This window comes from Capricornis sumatraensis, chromosome 7 (assembly GCF_032405125.1).
Source record: "Capricornis sumatraensis isolate serow.1 chromosome 7, serow.2, whole genome shotgun sequence".
NCBI lineage: Eukaryota > Metazoa > Chordata > Mammalia > Artiodactyla > Bovidae > Capricornis > Capricornis sumatraensis.
In genome coordinates, this window is record NC_091075.1 from 74181784 (window position 1) to 74203239 (window position 21456).

Sequence of the window (21456 nt, forward strand, 5' to 3'; positions counted from 1 at the left end):
CCATAGTTTTGCCTTTTCCAGAAGACCAAATAGTAATTGGAATCAAATAGTATGTAGCCTTCTCAGATTGGTTTCTTTCATTTAGTAATATGCATTTAAGTTACCTCCACTGGTTTTCATGGCTTACAGCTTTCTTGTTTTTAGCACTATGTAACATTCCATTGTCCAGATATACCACAATTTATTTATCCGTTCACCTACTGAAGGACATCTTGGTTGCTTCCAAGTTGTCAGTTTTGAATAAAGCAGCTATAAACATCTGTGTGCAGGTTTTTGTGTGGGCATGTTTTCAGATTCTTTTAGTAAATACTATGGAACATGATTGCTAGACTGTATGGTATGAGTATATTTAATTTTGTTAGGAAATTGCCAAACTGTCTTCCTAAGTGACTATACCATTTTTAGTTCCCACCATCAGTGAATGACAGTACATGTTGCTGTACATCCTCACAAGTGTTTGGTATTGTCAATGCTCTGGATTTTGGCCATTCTAAGAAGGAAATGACCACCCACTCCAGTATTCTTGTCTGGGAAATCCCATGGACAGAGGAGCCTGGCAGGCTACAGGCTATGGAGTCACAAAAGAGTCAGACACAACTTAGTGACTAAGCAACAGTAGGTGTGTAGTGGAATCTCACAGTTGTTTTAATTTGCATTTTCCCCATGAGAAATGATGTGGAGCACCTTTTCATATGTTTATGTACCATTTGTATATTTTCTTTGGTTGGATGTCTGTCAAGGTCTTTGGCCCATTTTTTAATCAAAATATTTTATCTTATTGTTGAGTTTCAAGAGTTTTACTAATTAAGGAATCTGCCTCTGACCCTCTAGTCTGATTTAGATTCTTCTTTTAGTAATCTGTGTATTCCTCAGTCATAGCATTTGTTATGAAATACTATTCCTGCTTTAGTATCGTGTGGTGGCAATAAAGAATCTGTCTGCCAGTGCAGGAGACAGGGATTCAGTCCTGCATCAGGAAGGTCCCCTGGAGAAAGAAATGGCAACCCACTCAAGTATTCTTGCCCAGGACGTCCCATGGACAGAGGAGCCTGGCAGGCTACAGTCCATGAGAGTCAGAAACCGCTAAAAGGGTCAGAGTCCGCTTAGCAACTAAACAACAATAGGCATCTGACAGCTATTTGCAATGAATGAAGAATGAGGAAATGAATAATGTCTCTATTGAAAGTGTATGTTTTATTCAACAGTGACAACTGAACGCCCTGTACAGGTGAAGGTGGTCAAAGTCAAGAAATCTGATAAAGGAGATTTCTACAAAAGACAGATTGCTTGGGCCCTTCGAGACCTGGCTGTGGTAGATGCCAAGGATGCTATTAAAGTATGTTTTTCTTTTTTTATTTGACGTCTTTCATTTTATAACATAGTATGTTGACTTCTAAGATGATCTAAACTTATTTTGTGACCCAGTGGTTCACCACCTAACATTGAATTAGTCTACAGTGTATTGTCCAGCCTTCCATTCTCCCACTTCTCAGTCTCAGGCTACTAAAAATAAGTAAATATGTAAGCTTGTTTCATTGTTGGTGGGTTTTTTTGAGCTGCAATTGTTTGTTCACAAGCTACATAATTAGAGCAAAATAACCTTGACTGTTGGACTGCAAGGAGATCCAACCAGTCCATTCTAAAGGAGATCAGCCCTGGGTGTTCTTTGGAAGAAATGATGCTAAAGCTGAAACTCCAGTACTTTGGCCACCTCATGCGAAGAGTTGACTCATTGGAAAAGACTCTGATGCTAGGAGGGATTGGGGGCAGGAGGAGAAGGGGACGACAGAGGATGAGATGGCTGGATGGCATCACCAACTCAATGGACGTGAGTTTGAGTGAACTCCGGGAGTTGGTGATGGACAAGGAGGCCTGGCGTGCTACAATTCATGAGGTCGCAAAGAGTCGGACATGGCTGAGCAACTGAACTGAATTGAACCTTGACTGTACATTTCTTTGTTTAAATTAGGTATACTTAGTATAGAATCCATGAATTAGTATGAATTTTAAGGTGGTTTGTAGTGTGAGTTTTTTTTAAAAAATCGTTGTTTTGGTAAATCCTCATTCAAAATCACGTAAAATATAATCAAAGTGAATCTTCCTCCCGTAGCCCTCACAAATTAATGCAGAATCATCAGCTGAGGCAGCTGAGCTGGCGCTGTGAAGCCATGATTTGAATATTGTGGCTCAAGTGATAGCACTGAGTTACACCCCTTATTCTAAGGACTTTAAATGATATGATTGTTGTTACGTCACTAAGTCATGCCCAACTCTTCTGCAACCCCACAGACTGTAGCCCACCAGGCTCCTCTATCCGTGGGATTTTCCAGGCAACAATACTGAACTGGGCTGCCATTTCCTACTCCAGAAAGAATAAAATATATTAAAGAATAAGATATCACACCTTTCACTTAAGTCACTCTCAAATTCCAAGAAGGTTGAATAATATGATAATCATGATAAAGGAGCACCTTTATTCCTGACAGTTCAAGGCTTTTCACAGCAGTACCCCTTAAATTAAAAAAAAGAAATCAAGTAGAGCTCTTCAGGTTAAAGCATGTGCTTCGTCCTCCTCAGCCTCTCTAACCCTGCCCTCATCTTCCTCCACAGCCCAGGGGCCCTTCCAGAGCTCTCAGGGGTGCTTTGCAGCATGTCCTCTGTGCTGTGGATGGGGCTGTAAGCAAGGCTTATAGTATTGCAACTGCAGGTGCCCTTTCAGTGAGTTCTTCAAGTCTTGACATTGATTCAAAAGGCACAGAGAAGTGAAAACTACCTTTGTAGAGCAGTCTGATAAAATAAAAGTCTGGTTTAGGCTGACCCTGATTCAGACCTCTGAGAATCTAAAAGCTGGACAGAATGACAAGCAGTTGAGTCAGGTGCAAACAGAAATTTTTTAAAGAAACAAAAACAAGTCTAGGAGAGTCCTGCGTATCTGTAGAGTTGTGATTTCTTTCAAAGTGGAGAGAATGCCTTTTCTTTAAGTATTTTAGGGAAAACTGGGCCTTTGTTGATTCCTTCAAAGCACCCAATTTTTAGAAAAATGTGGAATGTAGAAAACGGGGTCTGATAGGTGCTTTGAGTGTGGGTGCATGTGTATATATTTGAAAAGAACACAAAAATGAGATTTTAAAAAACACCATGCATTATATAATAATTTCTGTTATTATGGGAAGGATCAAGAGGAAAGATTTTCTGTTTAAGACAAAATACTTTAAGGGCTTTTTAGAAACTCACCTTTATTAAAAAGCTTTCTTCTCTTCAGTAGTTTTACATTTCATTGACTTGTGTAATTCACTAACATTGCTAAATGCTTATTTGAATGCGTTCCTCAGCTGACACCTCATTGCTGACTTGCTTAATGGATTTTTTTTTTCATTTTATGCAAGCACCTTGGTGTATGTATGCTATATATGGATATAAAACATAAAATTTTTATACATAGCCTAACAGCCATTTAGCATCACACATTGATTTGTGTGAGTGTTGCTGCTGGAGCACTCAGCTTCTTTTATGGCATTATGGGAAATATTCCCAGGAAAGAGATCATTTCCCATCAAGTTTCATGTTGGTTGCCAAGACTATTAGATTTCTTTATAGATACTAATGCAATTACCTTTTTTTTAAAGTGTATTTTACTGAAGTACAGTTGATTTACAGTGTTGTGTTAATTTCTGCTGTACAGCAAAGGAATTCAGTTAGACATATACGTACATTCTTTTTCATATTTTTTCCATTATAGTTTATCGCAGGATACTGAATATAGTTCCCTGTGCTATACAGTTGGACCTTGTTTATTCATTCTCTCTCTCTATATATATATATAGTTTGCATCTGCTAATCCCAGACTCCCAACGTATCGCTCCCCCACCTTTCCTCCCCCTTGGCAACCCCAAGTTTGTTCTCTGTGTCTGTGAGTCTGTTTCTCTTTTGCAGATAAGTTCATTTGTGTCATGTTTTATATTCCATATATAACTGATACATGGTATTTGTCCTTCTCTGACTTTCTTCACTTAGTATGATAATCTCTAGTTGCATCCATTTGTTGTAAATGGCATTATTTCATTCTATTTTATGGCTGAGTAGTATTTCAATGTATATATATACCATATCATCTTTATCCATTCATTTGTTGGTGGACATCTGGTTGTTTCTATGTCTTGACTATTGTAAATAGTGCTGCAGTAGACATTGGGGTGCATGTATCTTTTCAGATTATAGTTTTGTCCAACACATGCCCAGGGATGGGATTGCTAGATCGTATGGCAACTCTGTTTTTAGTCTTTTGAGGAGACTCCATACTGTTTTCATAGTGACTGCAACAATTTAATGCAATTACTCTTTCATTGTAAATGAAAGTTTTTAATCTCTTGTCATTTTAGTTCTGCTTACTGAGCTATAAACTAATTAATACAACCATCCTACTATAATATGTCAAGTCTTAATCCTTAAATTATCTCAGATCTTCATAATAAACGTCTGGTATCACTTTTCTTCCATGTTTGTGGTCTTTATTTACATTTTATTCCCCTAAACAACACTTTAAACTAATCGAATGTATGATTAGCCTTCTATAGAACATTAAAAACATTTGAGACTGTTTTTTAATTCCATAGATGTAAAGAAAAGTATACATCTATATGTTTTCATTTTTTATATAGTAATCAAGTAGTTCTGCATTCAAGGGAGAATATCAAGGCATGAAATTATGTCTGTAATTTGACTTAAAAGACATATAGAGAGCATACTGCAGTTCTCTCACATCAGTTGAACTTTTTTTTCATTAAAATAAGGCCACCAGTATTTTTTACTTTTGAAACACTCTTAATTATTCTGTGTTTTCGGAATTGAAAACAGGAGCAGTCCCTGCTTTCCACCTCATGTGTTCTTGGAAACCACACTCGGGTATATATTGTATTTTTTCTCATATGTTGTAAGGAATTAGGGTCAAATCACAGTTAAGAATAATAGCACATTATTAAAGAAAAAGTGTAACTCTGAAATCCCCAAAGGCAATTTAAAAAGAAAAATCAAAACTCAAGACCATTGTCATCTTATAAATTAGGAAGCTGAGACACATGCCATTAAGTAGACATCCTGTACTTTCACATATAGACCTAACGGATATAGAAGGGAAATTGCCAACTATGTTGTTTTTAATCCAGCTTCTTTTGGGAGGCAAATACATTTTTGCTATAAATTGAATTTTCTGAACCATTTTCTTCAAGTCACTTAGTTGATTTTTAATGGTGATTTTAGCTTTCTGTTTTATTGAAATATAGATATCTATTATGTATTTTTATTGCAGGAAAATCCTGAATTTGATTTACATTTTGAAAAAATATATAAATGGGTTGCCAGCAGCACTGCTGAAAAGAATGCATTTATTTCATGCATTTGGAAATTGAATCAGCGATATCTTCGGAAGAAAATTGATTTTGTCAATGTCAGCTCACAGCTTTTGGAAGGTAAAGTTAAAATGTATATGTAAAATAAAGTATATCTAAGTGAATATATAACTTGGCATTCTTCAAAGTAATTAAAACTCTGAAAGATCTTTTTTAAAAAATAATTTTCCTTATTGCAGAAGTGATGCTTATTTGTTATAGAAAATTGATTCAGTCACTTAATAAACTTAATCCTGAAATATAACTACTGTTAAAATTTTGTTAGATGTTCTTCTGGTCTTTTTTTCTATGCATATTTAAATACCTGTTTTTAAATAAGTTTATGTTGTTACCTCCCGTTCTTTTTCATATAATGTATCGTGAACATTTTCCTTATTAAATATTTACTCAACAGTATTTTTAATGGCACCATAAAATTCCATTGTATTGGATATTTTTTAACTGGTCACTTTTTTAAAGTTTTCCAATCTTTGCTTATTTTAAACAACTCTGAAATGAATATCTTTATAGCTGTATTTTTGTGTAGCGTATCGGTGTAGTATTTAAGAATACAAGTCTGGAGTCAGACTGCCTGATTCAAATCTTGCTTTTGTCCCTTACTATAGTTTTGTGACCTTGGTTTACTCTTTGTTTCAATTTCTCTTATCTCAGAAACAGAGATAATAGTATCAACTCCATAAGATTATTGTAAGGATTAAATTACTTAATATATGAATGTGATGAGAACAATGCCAAAGCTGTAGTAAGTACTCAGTTGTATATTAGCGATTATTATTCTTTTATCCAGGGTAAAGTCCTTAGACATGAAGTAAATTAAGGTATTTTAGATCATACATCTTCAGGAATATTACTAGGGATTATTTTGTGTTATAAAACAAAAAATCTGCTGTTACTGAAAATGTGCAATGAGTTTTTTTTTAACTTTAAAATTTCTTTTATAAGGGCACACATGTTGTGAGAAGATGCTTCTTTGTGTCTTGCAGATACAATTTGTTGTATTCCTCATCTCAAAGAAAGTAACTGAAGTAGCAGCAGGTGGACAGAGTTGTAGCCCCTCTTTACTAAGGGGAAAAAAATAAGTAGATTTGTCCTAAGTTGTATATTAGTATTTAAAAATAGAAGCTTCTGTTCTGTCAAGTTGAAATATCTGAAATTGCCAATATTCAACCGTTTTGACCTATAAAAATGTCAACTTCAGGTGCTTCAGACTGTTCTTTGGCTTAGCTACTGGCCTCTGTCCTTTCTCCATTTTGTTTTACTTAATTCCTTTGCTGTTCAGCCACCTGTCTTTCTCTCCTTAAATGTAGTATTCTTGTCCATCACTTATTAATTAGTGAGCTCATTACTGGTTTCAGGCTTGATGCTTGGAACTGGCAGGGGCATCTCTCAGGCCCTGTGCTCCTCCCTACAGTGGGGCTGGCCTTGTGTCCGAGGCCTCAGGGCTGCCATCTTGCCAACATTAGCCTCTGATGATCTTTAAGAAATTTATGGTAATTTTCCGTGCCTTGAATAATAGCCCAATGTGCTCTGAGTGAAAGTGAAAGTCATTTAGTTGTGTCCAACTCTTTGGAACCCCATGGACTATACAGTCCATGGAATTCTCCAGGCCAGAATACTGGAGTGGTTAGCCGTTCCCTTCTCCAGGGGATCTTCCCAACTCAGGGATTGAACCCAGGTCTCCCACATTGTAGGCAGATTCTTTACTAGCTGAGCTACCAGGAAAGCCCAAGAATACAGAAGTGGGTAGCCTATCCCTTCTCCAGCAGATCTTGCTGACCCAGGAATCAAACCGGAGTCTCTGACATTGCAGGCAGATTCTTTACCAGCTGAGCTATTTAATTTTTTTTTTTTTCCAACATTTCAGGATTGAACATTCTGGTCAGTGAATGATTCATAAGCTTTCTGTTCCATTTTCAAATATTATATATTTCAAGAAGTTACTTATTGCCTAAAATGTATTTTAAATCAATATATTTTGTTCAGTCAACAATATGGGAAAATACATACCCTACCTGTATTTATCTCATTGAGGAATAGCACCAATATCAATAAGAAGAGTATTGCTGTTTATTGAGAATAAGGTGACTAGCTTTAAAAAAAGAAAAGACATTTAATTTTTCAGAGTCTTAAGCAAAGGTGTAGATATTTTTATAAACATTAACCTAATTGAGATCAATTTTAAGAATACTAAGATCCTTAAGGATCTCATTTTGAAAATCACTTTCTATAAATTAGTAAACATTGCTTTGATTTAATGGAGTTTATATAGTAGCTTTATTAATGACTATAAACTAGTTTAATGTCTTACTGGACTTTAAAATCATGACCACTAATTTTTTTTTTTTTAAGTCTCTAAGCTTTGGGTTATGTTAGAAAACAAATGAGAAATTGTCACCATTTCCTTTTAAGAGCTAAATAATCATTCAAGTAAGACTGTTCATTGCAGTAACAGCTTTAGTAGTTTTCCTTGGTGACAACTGAATGTTCATGCTAGTAACTGGGGCTTCTTGGTAGAATAATATTTTTAAAACAGGGCTTGGTTAACAGGTTAAGTTGGAAAATTTTGTTTGGCCTTTTCTTTTTCATTCTTACAGCTTGATTTTTTTTTTTTAATCTTTGACTTGAATTCTTAAAAGCCACCTTGAACTGATATCTTGTGTGTTTTTTAAATTGCTTCCATCTTGTCCTTTCTAACAATGTTTTATGACTAATCCATTGGGAGGGAGTGTCTGGGTAAAGGTTTTGGGTCTTGAGTGAAAATAACTAGACTAAATACATGAGTCACAACTGACCTAAAAATAATCCCCAGGACGTAATCTGTTTTCTAGTTTTCTCCTCCAAGGTCTCGGCAGTACTGTATGTTACTAAGAGAAAATAGAAAGATAAATGTATTTTAGTCACTGTCAGAAAATGAATAAGAAAAATGAACTCTGGAAATTCAGCTTCTTATGAATATTTCCAGTTGGTAGTTGTATTTGACATTGTCTTTTAAGCTTTAATTTAGCATGAAGTTCAAATGAGATGTGGGTAGTATTTTTAATATTTAAACCTGTGTACATTTCTACCCAGCTAATATTCTTTGCTTACTTTCCTCTGCTTTTTTCATACCTTTTTATTCTCCAGAACTGCCTAAAGTTACAGAAGGTGCGTAACACCTTTTCTTCTTATTCTATTCCATATATTTTTATTACTTGCCATTGTTCTTTACTATTGGTTGCATATTTTATGAAATTGTATGCAGGGAAAAATGTATTACAACAAAATCAATATGGTAATAAAAATTAATGATAGTATTCATTATTGACTTCCAAAGAACTTTTATGGAAGAGAAAATACTTCTGAAATAATTATGATCATTTAAAATATTTGTTTATTTTAAATATTTTCTTGTGTAAAGAGTGTACAGAATGATTTGGGCATTCCCTGCCCCCTAGTGGCTAAAAGGCTGCACACATGACACTTCACCATTTCCAGAGGGACTGTTTCAAAGGACTAGGAGCTTGATGATGCTACTCTAAGGAACTTATATTTGTATACTGCAGTCTGTAATTGCCTGTACCAAAAGTTTTAGCCCCTCCCTTTTTTCTGGTATGTTATCTAAACCTGCCTAATTAACATTCTTAAGAGTAAATCATTTGTTACTTTGAATTAAGTGTGTTTTGTTCAAGGACAAGTTAACATATGTCAAGTCATGCTGAATGTAGATTCTCATTTTCATACAAAATAATGAATATTTAAAACACTTGGAATTTGTGTTTTAAATCGTGTCCCATGAATTATTGGAAATAAGTAACTTTGTTTTGAGGTTTATTTAAGGGTAAAATTATTTTTTTCATTTTATCTCTCTTAACTTCAAGATTTATATAAAATCCCATATGCTGAGTGTATTCTTTCCAGAAAGTGAACTGAGACATTTATCTAGAAAGCATCTCAGTTCTGACCTCATGGTCTTTTGTTTTGAAGCAGGAAGACAGTTGAAATTTTTGTAGTTTTACACAGCCATGTTGTTGTTCTTACTATACAGATATTGAGGAAGTTTCTATTAGCTGATCCTTAGAAATTTTATAAACGCATGTGAAAATTTTTTAAAGAAAGAAATGGAAAGTTCAGTTAATATTTTCATTGCCCCAAATAAATTATGAATTGTAGATGCGCTTTTAAAATTTCAATTGAAAGTTATTTGGAGGAAAACATAAAACATAACAAAGACAAAAAGAACAAAAATAACAGAAGAAGATGTTACCTAGAAAAAAAGGGAAAGCAAATTGTTGCTCATGAATCTTGAATTAGAGCAACAGTTACCTCAGGTAGGAAAAAAAAAGGCTAGGCTTGTGCATGTGTTTCATTTCTGGTTTTATATTTGTTTTGTAGTTTAATTATGTTTTAGGAAAGTGTGACTAAGGCCTGTTTTAACACAAGTCAATAAATTAGACTGCATGCTTTTGTTATAATAGACATTATGTTAATATAAGCAGTTCTTCATAAAAATAAGGCTTTTTTTCCATATATTTTGAATCATTTTTTTTCCTATTTTTCAGCCACTAAATGTGACCTGTGCTTATAACTGACCTTACCTATAAGTACAGTGCTGTTATCCTTCCTAGTTTTTTACTACTTTATTTTTAATTTTTACCCTCTTTTAAGAATCTGTTCCAAGTGGAGAAAATCAGAGTGTGACAGGAGGTGATGAAGAGGCAGTGGATGAATACCAAGAGTTAAATGCAAGAGAAGAGCAGGATATTGAGATAATGATGGAAGGCTGTGAATATGCAATTTCCAATGCCGAGGCCTTTGCAGAAAGGTTGTCCAGAGAGCTGCAGGTGCTAGATGGGGTAAGCCTTTCTTGTAGCGTGTGACTAGTGATGTGCGGTAAACTGAGGAGACTGGTGATGTCCATATTCTACGGCCTCTGCACTTAAGCCTGGATAGTGTGATTATTGCTGTATTTCCCTAAAAGTGCATTACCAGCTGCCCTCCCTCCATCTTTCATTGTTCTTGTTCCAAAGATAGAATCATTCCTATTAGGCCAGTGAAGGCAGTTGGCTGAGGTTCTGGATTTGGGGAGGTTCTTGATATGAAGTGATGGAAGTAGAAAGTAGCCAACCTGAAACCACCCTGGGGGTTGATTCTCCCAGCCTCTGAAACACTTCAGAATAGTTCAGGGCAAGAGAATAACGTTTTTGTGGTTTGGGGGAAAAAAATAGGTACAAGTTAGAAAGAGAGAGAGTGAGCTGAAAGAAGTGAATCCTTTACCCAGAGAGAGCAAAATAGTGTAGTGAAAACAGGAGAACCAGGGCAAGAGGATGTTCGACTCCTTCTCTGAACTGTGGTGTTGGAGAAGACTCTTGAGAGTCCCTTGGACTGCAAGGAGATCCAACCAGTCCATTCTAAAGGAGATCAGCCCTGGGATTTCTTTGGAAGGAATGATGCTAAAGCTGAAACTCCAGTACTTTGGCCACCTCATGAGAAGAGTTGACTCATTGGAAAAGACTCTGATGCTGGGAGGGATTGGGGGCAGGAGGAGAAGGGGTCGACCCAGGATGAGATGGCTGGATGGCATCACCGACTCGATTGACATGTGTCTGAGTGAACTCTGGGAGCTGGTGATGGACAGGGAGGCCTGGCGTGCTGCGATTCATGGAGTTGCAAAGAGTCGGACACGGCTGAGCGACTGAACTGAACTGAACTGAACTGAACTGCTTTGGAATACATCCTGTTTATTTGTGTGCACATATCTGAGCTGGTATCTAAATGTACATCTTTAGGAAATAAAAAGCTACAAGTAGTACCTCTCTTGTGAGAAAAATCTAAAATGAGAATATTTTGGTAGGGGGTGGGGTGTTGTTTTGTTAGGCAAAGTATGCATTTAAGAAAAACTCAGAGAATAAAGAATGTTTTAAAGACTTAAAACAGTGTTGGCATTTTATACATGAAAGGTACAGAAGTTGTAAGGTTGAACTGAGGTTCAGAGATTACACCAATAGTCCAAGCTTACAAATTTGTAAAACTCTCAGGAAGTAAAGCCTAGAAGAGACTTCAAGATGTTGAAGTGAAAATTGTCCTGAATCAGTTCAAGTCCCAGCGCTGCTGCTTAAGATGTCAGTGGGTCTGAGCTCTGCTGCCTTTACAGTTGGGCTGCACTTACAAGTGAGTTATTATGAATAGTATATAAAATAACATGTGCAATTTTAGCATCACTCATACAATGATACTATTTTAATTCTTTATCCAAATTTTTTCCTCATATCATGTTATCTGCCTTCTTAATGTGGCTTTGTGGTTTGTGTTTTCTAGTTAATGTTGCATCTATGTTCTAAGTCATCATATTACTTTGCAGTTTAATTTTGGATTTAAAAGCTTCCATTTTTCAGGGAATTCAGAATCAATAGTCAGAATCTTTAGGAAATACTAATAAGAGGTTGGTGGTTTGTTGCTACTTTGGGGAAAAAAAGTAGTTGCAAATGAAAGAGAAAAGAAAGAATACTGTAGAAGGAGCTATCTTATGGCAGTAGGGTCTTCCACATCCTATTAGTACAAATCATGCTACAGTTATAAATTAGTTCTATGTATCCGTTAAAGACTGGCATGCTACTGCTACCCTCTTAACTAAGGTAGTAACATAGATGATTATTATGCTTTTGTTTAGGGTTTTATGTAAATATTGCAGATTATAGAAAATGTTTATAGTTGATAGAGCTGAAAGAAGTGTCAGAGATGATATAACTTAATGCCAGTTAGTCTACAGAAATGAGAGTACACCATTACTGATGATACATCATGGGGATACCCTAAATATGCAGTATTGAGGTCTGGTCCCTAACCTCCATATAAGGGAAAGTGTGCTTCCCTGAAATACTATGTAAAAAAAGTGGAATGTAAACACAAAGTAGCAAATTAAAATAGATGTGTATATCAACCTTTGTTGCTGCTGCTGCTAAGTCACTCTGCTGTGAAAGAGATTTATGGATATTTCATTTAAAGCATATGAAGTATTACTTCTCTTTTTAACTTTGTAGGCCAACATCCAGTCAATCATGGCCTCCGAAAAACAAGTCAACATCTTAATGAAGTTACTGGATGAGGCTCTCAAGGAGGTGGATCAGATTGAATTGAAACTGAGCAGTTACGAGGAAATGCTCCAAAGTGTAAAAGAACAAATGGATCAGATCTCTGAAAGCAACCACCTAATTCATCTTAGTAACACTAACAATGTAAAACTCCTATCTGAGATAGAGTTCCTTGTGGTAAGCATGATTATAAAGTATTAACAGCAATTTTTTAAAAATCTAATGATCTCTAAAGCCCATTTGTAAATATTTTCTAATTTCCTTAGGAGAGCAAGATTTAAAAATACTGAAGTTTCAAAGACCCAGTAATAGGATTGAGTAGCATCTTACCTGTAAACTTCCTAAGACAAATGGTGTGTTTATTTACATTCCAGAACCACATGGACCTGGCCAAAGGTCATATAAAGGCACTTCAGGAAGGAGATCTTTCTTCTTCCAGGGGCATTGAGGCCTGCACCAACGCCGCAGATGCCCTGCTACAGTGCATGAATGTGGCTCTTCGACCAGGTATGACCATAAAATCTGCCCAAGAACCTGGGACTAAGCTTCTGACTTAGTGTAAAGCTTTTGACAAGAAGTCCACCAGGCAAGTGGTTTAGGGTTAGATTATTAGCTATTGAAACAATTTTCACTTACTATCAAACATAATTTATATTGGGACGAAGAAATTTTTTGTTTCAGTACCTTCTGATTGACTGTGGTGACTCTAAGTTAACACCAGGATTTTTCTTCAGTGCTGTTCACAGGACCTAGCACAAAGTAGATGCCATAAGGCTTTGCTAGACCAGGTTCTAAAACTTGAGCTTGTATCAGGATCACCTGGAGGGCTTTTTAAAACACAAATTACCAGGTGCCACCACAGAATCAGTAGGTCTGGTCTGAGGCCTAGAATCTATGTCTCTGACTGTTCCCAGGTGATGCTGAGGTAAGACCGCATTGTGAGGATTGCTGAGTTATACTGTTTGTTCCCCCCTTACCTTTCTTTTATAAACACACGAATAAACCAGTAAAACTTTGAGTTCTTCAAAACTGAAATACGGCTTCCGTTATAAATGTACTCATTAGACATCCAGGAGCTCTTTTACCCATTAAATAAGTTGTTACAATTTCAGGCCATGACATGCTTCTGGCAGTTGAACAGCAGCAGCAGCGTTTCAGTGATTTGCGAGAGAATTTTGCCCGGAGACTGGCTAGTCACCTCAACAATGTTTTTGTTCAACAGGTAATTTTATTTTATTATAATACTGTCATGTTCCTGTAGCTTGAAATGAAATTGTCACAGAAAAAATTTTGATGTATTTAATTGGGAGCACAGTATGTTCCTTTATATATTTATTTGATTTTAATATTTTTAGATATGTGTATATTTGCTCATAGATGTATTTGCAGCCTCAGTGGTCTTCTATGAAGACAGTTCCTTTTAGCTAAAATTCCCTAAGTTTTAAATAATTAGGCTTCATATTACATATACCCCATTTAGACAATCTTGTTTATAAAAATAAGTCCAAACTTGTTATGTGTTTAATGTTTGGCCTGTTTTATTTTTCAGTATTTTCAAGTGAGAACTAGGACTTGATTCCATGTTTTAAGTGTTTCATTCACTCCATGTACTTATAAGTACGAGAAAAATGGCTAACTCAAGTGTAAATTCTAGTTGATTTAATCTTATATAAAACTTTTGTCTCAAAAAAAAAAAAAAACTTTTGTCTCTATTTTTCTATGGAAAGGGTGTTATAATTAAGGTTGTGGCAATGATATAAATGTTACTATTAAGTATACCTTAGAGGGATTTGAATAGAAGGTGTTTTATTTAATAAATAATAAATTAGACTTAATATTTATCGAATAAATTAGGTGTAATAAATTAGATTTTGTGTATTTATCATCTCTTTAATAGGGATTTGGGGCAAAAAAAAAAGTTTGGTGAAATTTTGTTCATCAAGAAATTCTGTCTGAAATTCTAGGTTCTTATTTTGTTTTCACTTTGTAGTATTCTGAAACAATTGTGTTTACTCTATTTTATTTCTGATTAGTTTACTCAGGCCCTCCTTCAACTCTATAACAGGTCCTACTTTCTTTCGGTGCCTGTGAGTACATCAACTTTGGCTCCAGCTTCTCTGATTCTTTTTTTTTTTTTTTCCTGTAAAGTTTACTAAGCTTAATAGCAGCAGAATCTTTATAGTTATAATTTACTGATTTAAGCTACCTGTTAACCATATTTGTAACAGTTTATTTAGATCCAAAAGGCATTTAATCTCATTCTGCTTGCCTTTCTTTCTGTCACTCACTCACTTATTCTTTTATTTAGAAGTCATTTGCCAAGTGATTAAAGACGCATTCCTGACATTGCATTGGAATAGACGAGAGGCTGACTCTTTCCTCTAGTTGCTCACCAGTCTAGAGAAGGGACGCAAACAGACTGAGGGAGGGTATATGTTATGGTGGTACCATGGGAGCATAAAGGAAGATCAGCTAGCTGAGCATGCACGGGGGAAACAGGGGAAGACACTCTTAACATTCCACTGGACTTAAAAAGCATCAGGAAAAAAGTAAACCTAGGAATCACATAGGAAATACTAATGCACATTTTTCTTACACTATTATTTCAATAATATCTATTTCTACACAGTTCCCTAGTTTTTTAAAATAATCCTGTTGGCAGGGTTGTAGTCCACATTTGTAGATGGTACTGAAAATACCAGTCAGTAAGTGATAATCCTTTCTCCACCCGTAATTGTTTGCTATAACATGCTGCTATTTGTGATTTTGCTTCCTTGCCTTATAAACTAATGGCTTTGTTTAAAATGAATGCTTCCCAGTTCTGAAAATCTAATATGTGTTGTTACATGTGAATAATGCATGTTAAAAACCAGAATGTTGCAACAACCTGGAATGTGCTGAAGAAGATGAAAGATGATGTCCCAAGTACAGAAAAGAGATTTTCTTTATGTTAAATTTAATGCTTTGTGTCACCTAGCAAAGAATTGGGAAACAAGAGTGTTTCTATTCCTGGTTGTGGGACACACTGTCTGGGAAGATTTGATTACTGCATTGTGTTACATGTCTTTGTCTGTCATCAAATTTTGATTGTGCGTCTGACTTGTGTGTCACATTGTGTGACAGTACTCACTGTCCTCCATATGTAAGAATAAGAAATGGCTCCTACCCTCAAGATGCTTGTGAGGATGTGTTAAAAGTAATGTACTTAAAACTCTATAGCAGTGTATACGGGATACCTTGGAGACACCACGATAAACTGAATGTGTCAGTAAAGCAAGTCACACAAATTTTTTGGTTTCCCAATGCATAGAAGAGTTATGTTTACACAGTATTGTAGCCTATTGTGTGCAATATCATTATGTCTAACAAAAGAATGTACACACTTAAAAAATACTTTATTACTAAAAATTGCTACCCACCATCTGAGCCTACCATCCGAGTCACAATCTTTTTGCTGGTGGAGGGTCTTTCCTCAGTGTTGATGGTGCTGGGAGACCAAGGCACTGATTACTGAAGATTGGGGTGGCTATGGCAGTTTTTTAAAATAAGACAACAGTGAAGTTTGCTGCAATGATCAACTTTTCCTTTCTCAGACAGTTTCTCTGTAGCATGCAATGCTGTTTGATAGCATTTTACCCACAGTAGAACTTTCAGAATTGGAGTCAGTTTTCTCAAATCCTGCCACTTGGTTTATCAACTAAGTTTATATATTAATTATAGTCTAAATCCTTTGTTGTCACTTCAGTATCCTTCACAGCATCTTCACCAGGAGTAGATTCTATTTCAAGAGACCAGTTTCTTTGTTCATCCGTAAGAAACAGTTTCTCATCCATTAAAAAATCTGTTACATGAGATTATAACAGTTCAGTCACGTCTTTAGACTCCACTTCTAATTCTGGTTCTCCTGCTTTCTACCACATCTATAGTTACTTCCTGTACTGAAGTCTTAAACCCCTCAAAGTCATTCATGAGGGCTGGAATCAGCTTCTTCCAAAACTCCTGTTGTTGATATTTTGACCGCTTCTCATGAATCACAGTGTTCTTAATGGCATCTAGAATGGCCAGTCCTTTTCAAAAGGTTTTCAGTTATCATTACTAACTTATTTATCTATAATAAGAAACTTTAAACAATGTCTTAATTTTTAAAGTATATAAAGAGTCAAATTCTTAGCACAATTGAGTTCTAGATATGATAGTTATCTATATTATTGATTGAATGAAGCAATTTAAGTATTTGATTTTCTTCCTTCCTATATATATTTTGGAACCAGTTTCTCTAAAATCTTTCTGTTAACACTAACAATATTTAATATATCTTAACAGTCTGAAGGTAATGATGTTCTTTATATCAGTGAATTTTCAGGTGATGGTGATCTGAAACTGCTACTTGCAGTAGAAAGCTTTGAATAATAATAGATGTAAAAGAGCTTTGTAAACTGTAAAATTCTCTATAAATGTTGATTCTTCCATTTTGCAGAAGAGATGAAGGTTTTTAATTGAAGAGCTTTCCTGACATTAAATTAAATAATATAACTTAACATTCAGTGACCTGAGAAAACAGCTATTGAAGAACATAAACCATGATTTTGAGTCTTGAATCATTGAAAAAATTAATTAGGAAGAGTGAGATAATGGAAATATATCTAATATTATTATTGATAAGGGCAGAATATTTGAAAAACATTTATCAGCAATAGTAAGTTTGTCAAATACTCCTTCCTTTTAGTCAGTGTAACTTAGTTAAGACACATTTTGGAGACATTAACAGACTTAAAACTAATCTCTATCTGTGTACAGTATCTGATATCTGTGGTTCAGTGGAATCTCGGTCATCCTGATGTGGCAAACATTTCTGAAATGTAATGTTTGTATTGACCTTCAGCAATTTTTGAGTCTGGTTAAAATGATTTTGTTTGGCATGTTTTTAAAAGAAAACAGAAGTGAGACTCAGGCGACTAAGGTTCAGATTCTAGCCTTCCTCCTGTGTGACCTGTGTAAATCACTTAACCCTTTGAATTTCAGTTTGTTCTACTGGATCAACTGATCTGCTGGATCCATACACTCTAAAACAAAGTCAGGATGCATCGTCTGTCTCAGGCAGTTTGAAAACTTACTAATTTATATAAGTCATGTCAAGGATTAAAAACAAAATTATATAGTTGCTTGTTTAGCAAATTAATGGAAAAATTAAAATTACTTTATTATTATTAGGGATTATTAGGGCTTCCTGGGTGGCTCAGTGGTAAAGAATCCACCTGCAGTGCAGAAGACATAGGTTCAGTTCCTGGGTGGGGAAGATCCCCTGGAGGAGGAAATGGCAACCTACACCAGTATTCTTGCTGGGAAATCCCATGGACAGAGGAGCCTGGCAGGCTTATAGTCTATAGGGTTCACAAAGAACAGGACATTACCCAGCAACTGAGCACCAAGTGCTGTCCTGGAAAGCCCAGGAAATAGTCATCTGTAGTCCTTCCTAGTTCTGAAATTCTGTATCCTGTGTATTTTCATCTGCTGTTTTAAATACTGTAGACTCTAATGGAAATATCATAGATGTAATTAATTTGTTTTGAATGACTTCCCCTGTTTGGTGGGTATTTCTTAGTAACAGTTTATATCATGATATTTATTTGCTTAGTAAATTGTAAAATGATAGGGGAGAGGTGAACTTGATTAAAGCATTCATTCTCAGCTACTTTAAAAGATAAAATGAGTCAATTTATGAGAGAGTCATTCTTGTGTGTTTATGACTATTTTATGGTGGTGGTGTTCAGTTTGTATACACGCATGATAAAGACAAGTAAGTACTCAGTTCTTATATTTCTATGTTCTGTTGTTTTTGCTTGGCCATGCTTGATCATTATTAAGGATATTTAGTTACAACAATGTTTCTTTATACTGTCAGTGATATTTATGTACTTATTTATTCACTCTAGGGTCATGATCAGAGTTCAACTCTTGCTCAGCACTCTATTGAACTGACTTTACCTAATCATCATCCATTTCATAGAGACTTACTCCGATATGCCAAGCTGATGGAGTGGCTAAAGAGTACCGATTATCGAAAATATGAGGGACTAACAAAGGTATGGATTTGACGTCAGTTACTCACTGAGTATAGAGCATTATCTTTTAGAATCAAGAGGTCATGTGTTCCATTCCGCAAGTGACATTTGAAACACTCTTGTATGTTCTTAGAAAAGCAGCAAGTAGTTGAATTTCTGGGAGAACATTTATTTTATTTACTTGGATGGAGCATAGCTATATTTTGAACTTCAATATAGTATTGGGCTGTACTGCAGCTTGAAGCATCATTCAGTTTAGTTAAATTATTATTTTCTGAGTTTCTTTATGTGCCGTATAAAAACTAGAGAGTATGAAGATGTTTTCAGTGAGGCATTTGCTTTCTTAGAATCTGTAATCTGCTCTTTTAAGCACATGCAGTATGCCTCTTTATTAAACAAACATTCCACTGTTCCAGGCACATAGAAACATAGATATTTCTGTTCCTGATTGTGGAACACACTAGCTGGAAAAATTGGATTATCATATTATGGTACATCTCTTTGTCAGTCACCAGATTTTCACTGTGTGCCTCTTTTGTACTCACTGTAATCAATATGTAAGAATAAGAAGTGGCTCCCACATATGCTCCTACTTCCAGAGAGCATCAGGTCTGCCAGGGAAGAGCAATTATACTTAAAACAGCCGGCCATAGTTAAGTGCTAAACTGGAAATGAGTTTAAATGTATAGCCGGTTAGAGAAAGGAAATTCATGACCTGAAGCCACAGGAGAAAACTTCATAGAAAACATTGGATTTGCCCCTTTTCCCAGGATTTTAAGAAGGCCAGGCTGACTGAAGCTGAAATTCCATATTCTAGAAGAGTGAGAAGTTAGGTTAAAAAATCTGAGCTGTGAGTCCTAACAGCATTCTTCACACATAGGAAAAGACTTGATAGGGGAAACTAATTAAGAACCTAATATAATAATGAACTGAAATGAAATCTTGAACGAGGAAGATGATAGTAGGAATAGAGATTATAAATCACAAGAGAGAATCCAAAAACAAGGGACAGGATGGTGCCAGACTTGTGAGACGTAGAGCTTAGAACAGTGATAAATACCACTTGGGCTTCCCAAGTGGTGCAATGATAAAAAAAAATCCACCTTTCAATGTAGGAGATGCAGGTTTGATCCCTGGGTTGGAAAGATCCCTTGGAGAAGGAAATGGCAACCAACTCCAGTATTCTTGCCTGGAGAATCCCATGGACAGAGGAGCCTGGTGGCCACAGTCCATTGGATCACAAAGAGTTGGACATGACTGAGTGACTGAGCACACACATACACATAGATGTCCGCAGTTGGACAAGAGAAGAGTCATTCATACATTCACTGAGCAAATGAATTGAGCATCTGTTGTGTGCTAACACTGTTTTATGTGCTAAAGATAACAGCACTGAAGAAAACAGGCGAACACTTGACTGTTCAGAGTACATATTCTAGTGGAGAAGGAGCAACACAAAAGTCAATTTCATAGTCTGCTAGAAGGTACTGCTGAGAGCTCTAGAGAAAATAAAGCAGGGAATGCTAGGACATCAGAAAGGTTGCAGTTTCAAAAAGGATGGTCAGAGAAGACAACATTTGAGCACAAATTTTAAAGGTAAGTAGGGGTGAGCAGTGGGAATTTCCGAGGAAAACTCTCCCAGCGCAGCACATGTGCCCCAAGGCAAGAGCAACCTGGAGCACTGGAGGAGCAACCAGGAGGCAGTTGTGGTGGGAGCACAGCGAGCCAGGTTCAGGATGAGAAGGGCGGGTGTGAGAGGTGAGGTGAGGTGGGGCAGGGCAGATCTGGAAGGGGCTGTGCGCCATTGTTAAGAATTTGGTTTTTGCTTCCAGAGAGATGAGGGATGGGTGTTGATGGGCTTTGAGTAGCAGAATGACATGATCTCACTCATTTAATAAATGCCCATTGTAGCAGGAGCCCATGGGTTCAGTACTCTATTGATGTGTTGTATTCTGGTTTGTTTTGAGTCAGCAGAATTCTGATTTGGAGATAGCTTCAGTTCAGTTCAGTTCAGTCGCTCAGTCGTGTCTGACCCTATAGCTTACAGAATAATATTTGTGTGACTGGAATCTTTGCCTTCTGAAGTTTTAAGAGGATTAAAACTGTATTTTGAATAATTAAATATTGTTACATCTTCAGAGTTTTGTGCCAACAAATGCTTTGTCCCCTAGTGAATATTCAAATGAGTAAAATAATCAATAAGATTTTTGCCTGATTGTGTTCTCAGTGAGTATTATTGCCCTATCTTCATATATATGTATCATTCATGAATATAATTTAAAGTGAAGAAGCAAGACAGTAGCCAGTCTAGCACTGAATTATGGGCTCATTCTCTGCTCACAGTATATTTTCAATTGACAATATTGATGTGCTTTTTAAAATGAAATTATCTTATTTCCAAGGAATCTTACTTTATCTTGTATTTAAACTTGTGACAGACCATGCAGTTTTATGCCTGATAATCTAATTTGGTTGCTCAAGTGTTTTCAAAAATAGGAATTTTATTAATATGACAAAGAAAGGAATGAAAGGAAATGGAAAGAAAGGAATGAAAAAAAAGAACCTGACAAATCAGTGTTTCTTTGGTAAGAAATAATAATTAAATCCAGATACTATTTATACTTCATACTTCTCAGGTAGTATGTGGTAAAGAACTCACCTGCCAATGCAGGAGACGTAGGAGATTCAGGTTCAGTCCCTGGTTCGAGAAGGTCCCCTGGAGAAGGAAATGGCAACCCACTCCAATATTCTTGCCTGGAGAATTCCATGGACAGAGGAGCCTGGTGAGCTATATAGTCCATAGGGTTGCAGAGAGTTGAACCCAATTGAAGTGACTTAGCACTCACTTTTGTACTTGGTTAGTTGTACCCAGCTCACACTTTTTGGCAGGACCAGGAAAAGCTTGTCTTCATTTCTTTAGGG

General features: G+C 36.0%; 1 protein-coding gene across 2 annotated transcripts in view; it reads left to right on the forward strand.

The window, feature by feature from the left end:
• EXOC1 (exocyst complex component 1) overlaps positions 1 to 21456 on the forward strand; it is a 54475-nt gene that overhangs the window by 7505 nt on the left and 25514 nt on the right. For both annotated transcript variants that reach the window (XM_068975007.1, XM_068975008.1), the window contains exons 3-9: positions 1206 to 1336; positions 5306 to 5465; positions 10050 to 10237; positions 12422 to 12649; positions 12847 to 12979; positions 13585 to 13694; positions 18406 to 18555. In XM_068975007.1, the coding sequence (XP_068831108.1) occupies positions 1206 to 1336; positions 5306 to 5465; positions 10050 to 10237; positions 12422 to 12649; positions 12847 to 12979; positions 13585 to 13694; positions 18406 to 18555 (1100 nt within the window). The remainder of the gene's footprint in view (positions 1 to 1205; positions 1337 to 5305; positions 5466 to 10049; positions 10238 to 12421; positions 12650 to 12846; positions 12980 to 13584; positions 13695 to 18405; positions 18556 to 21456) is intronic.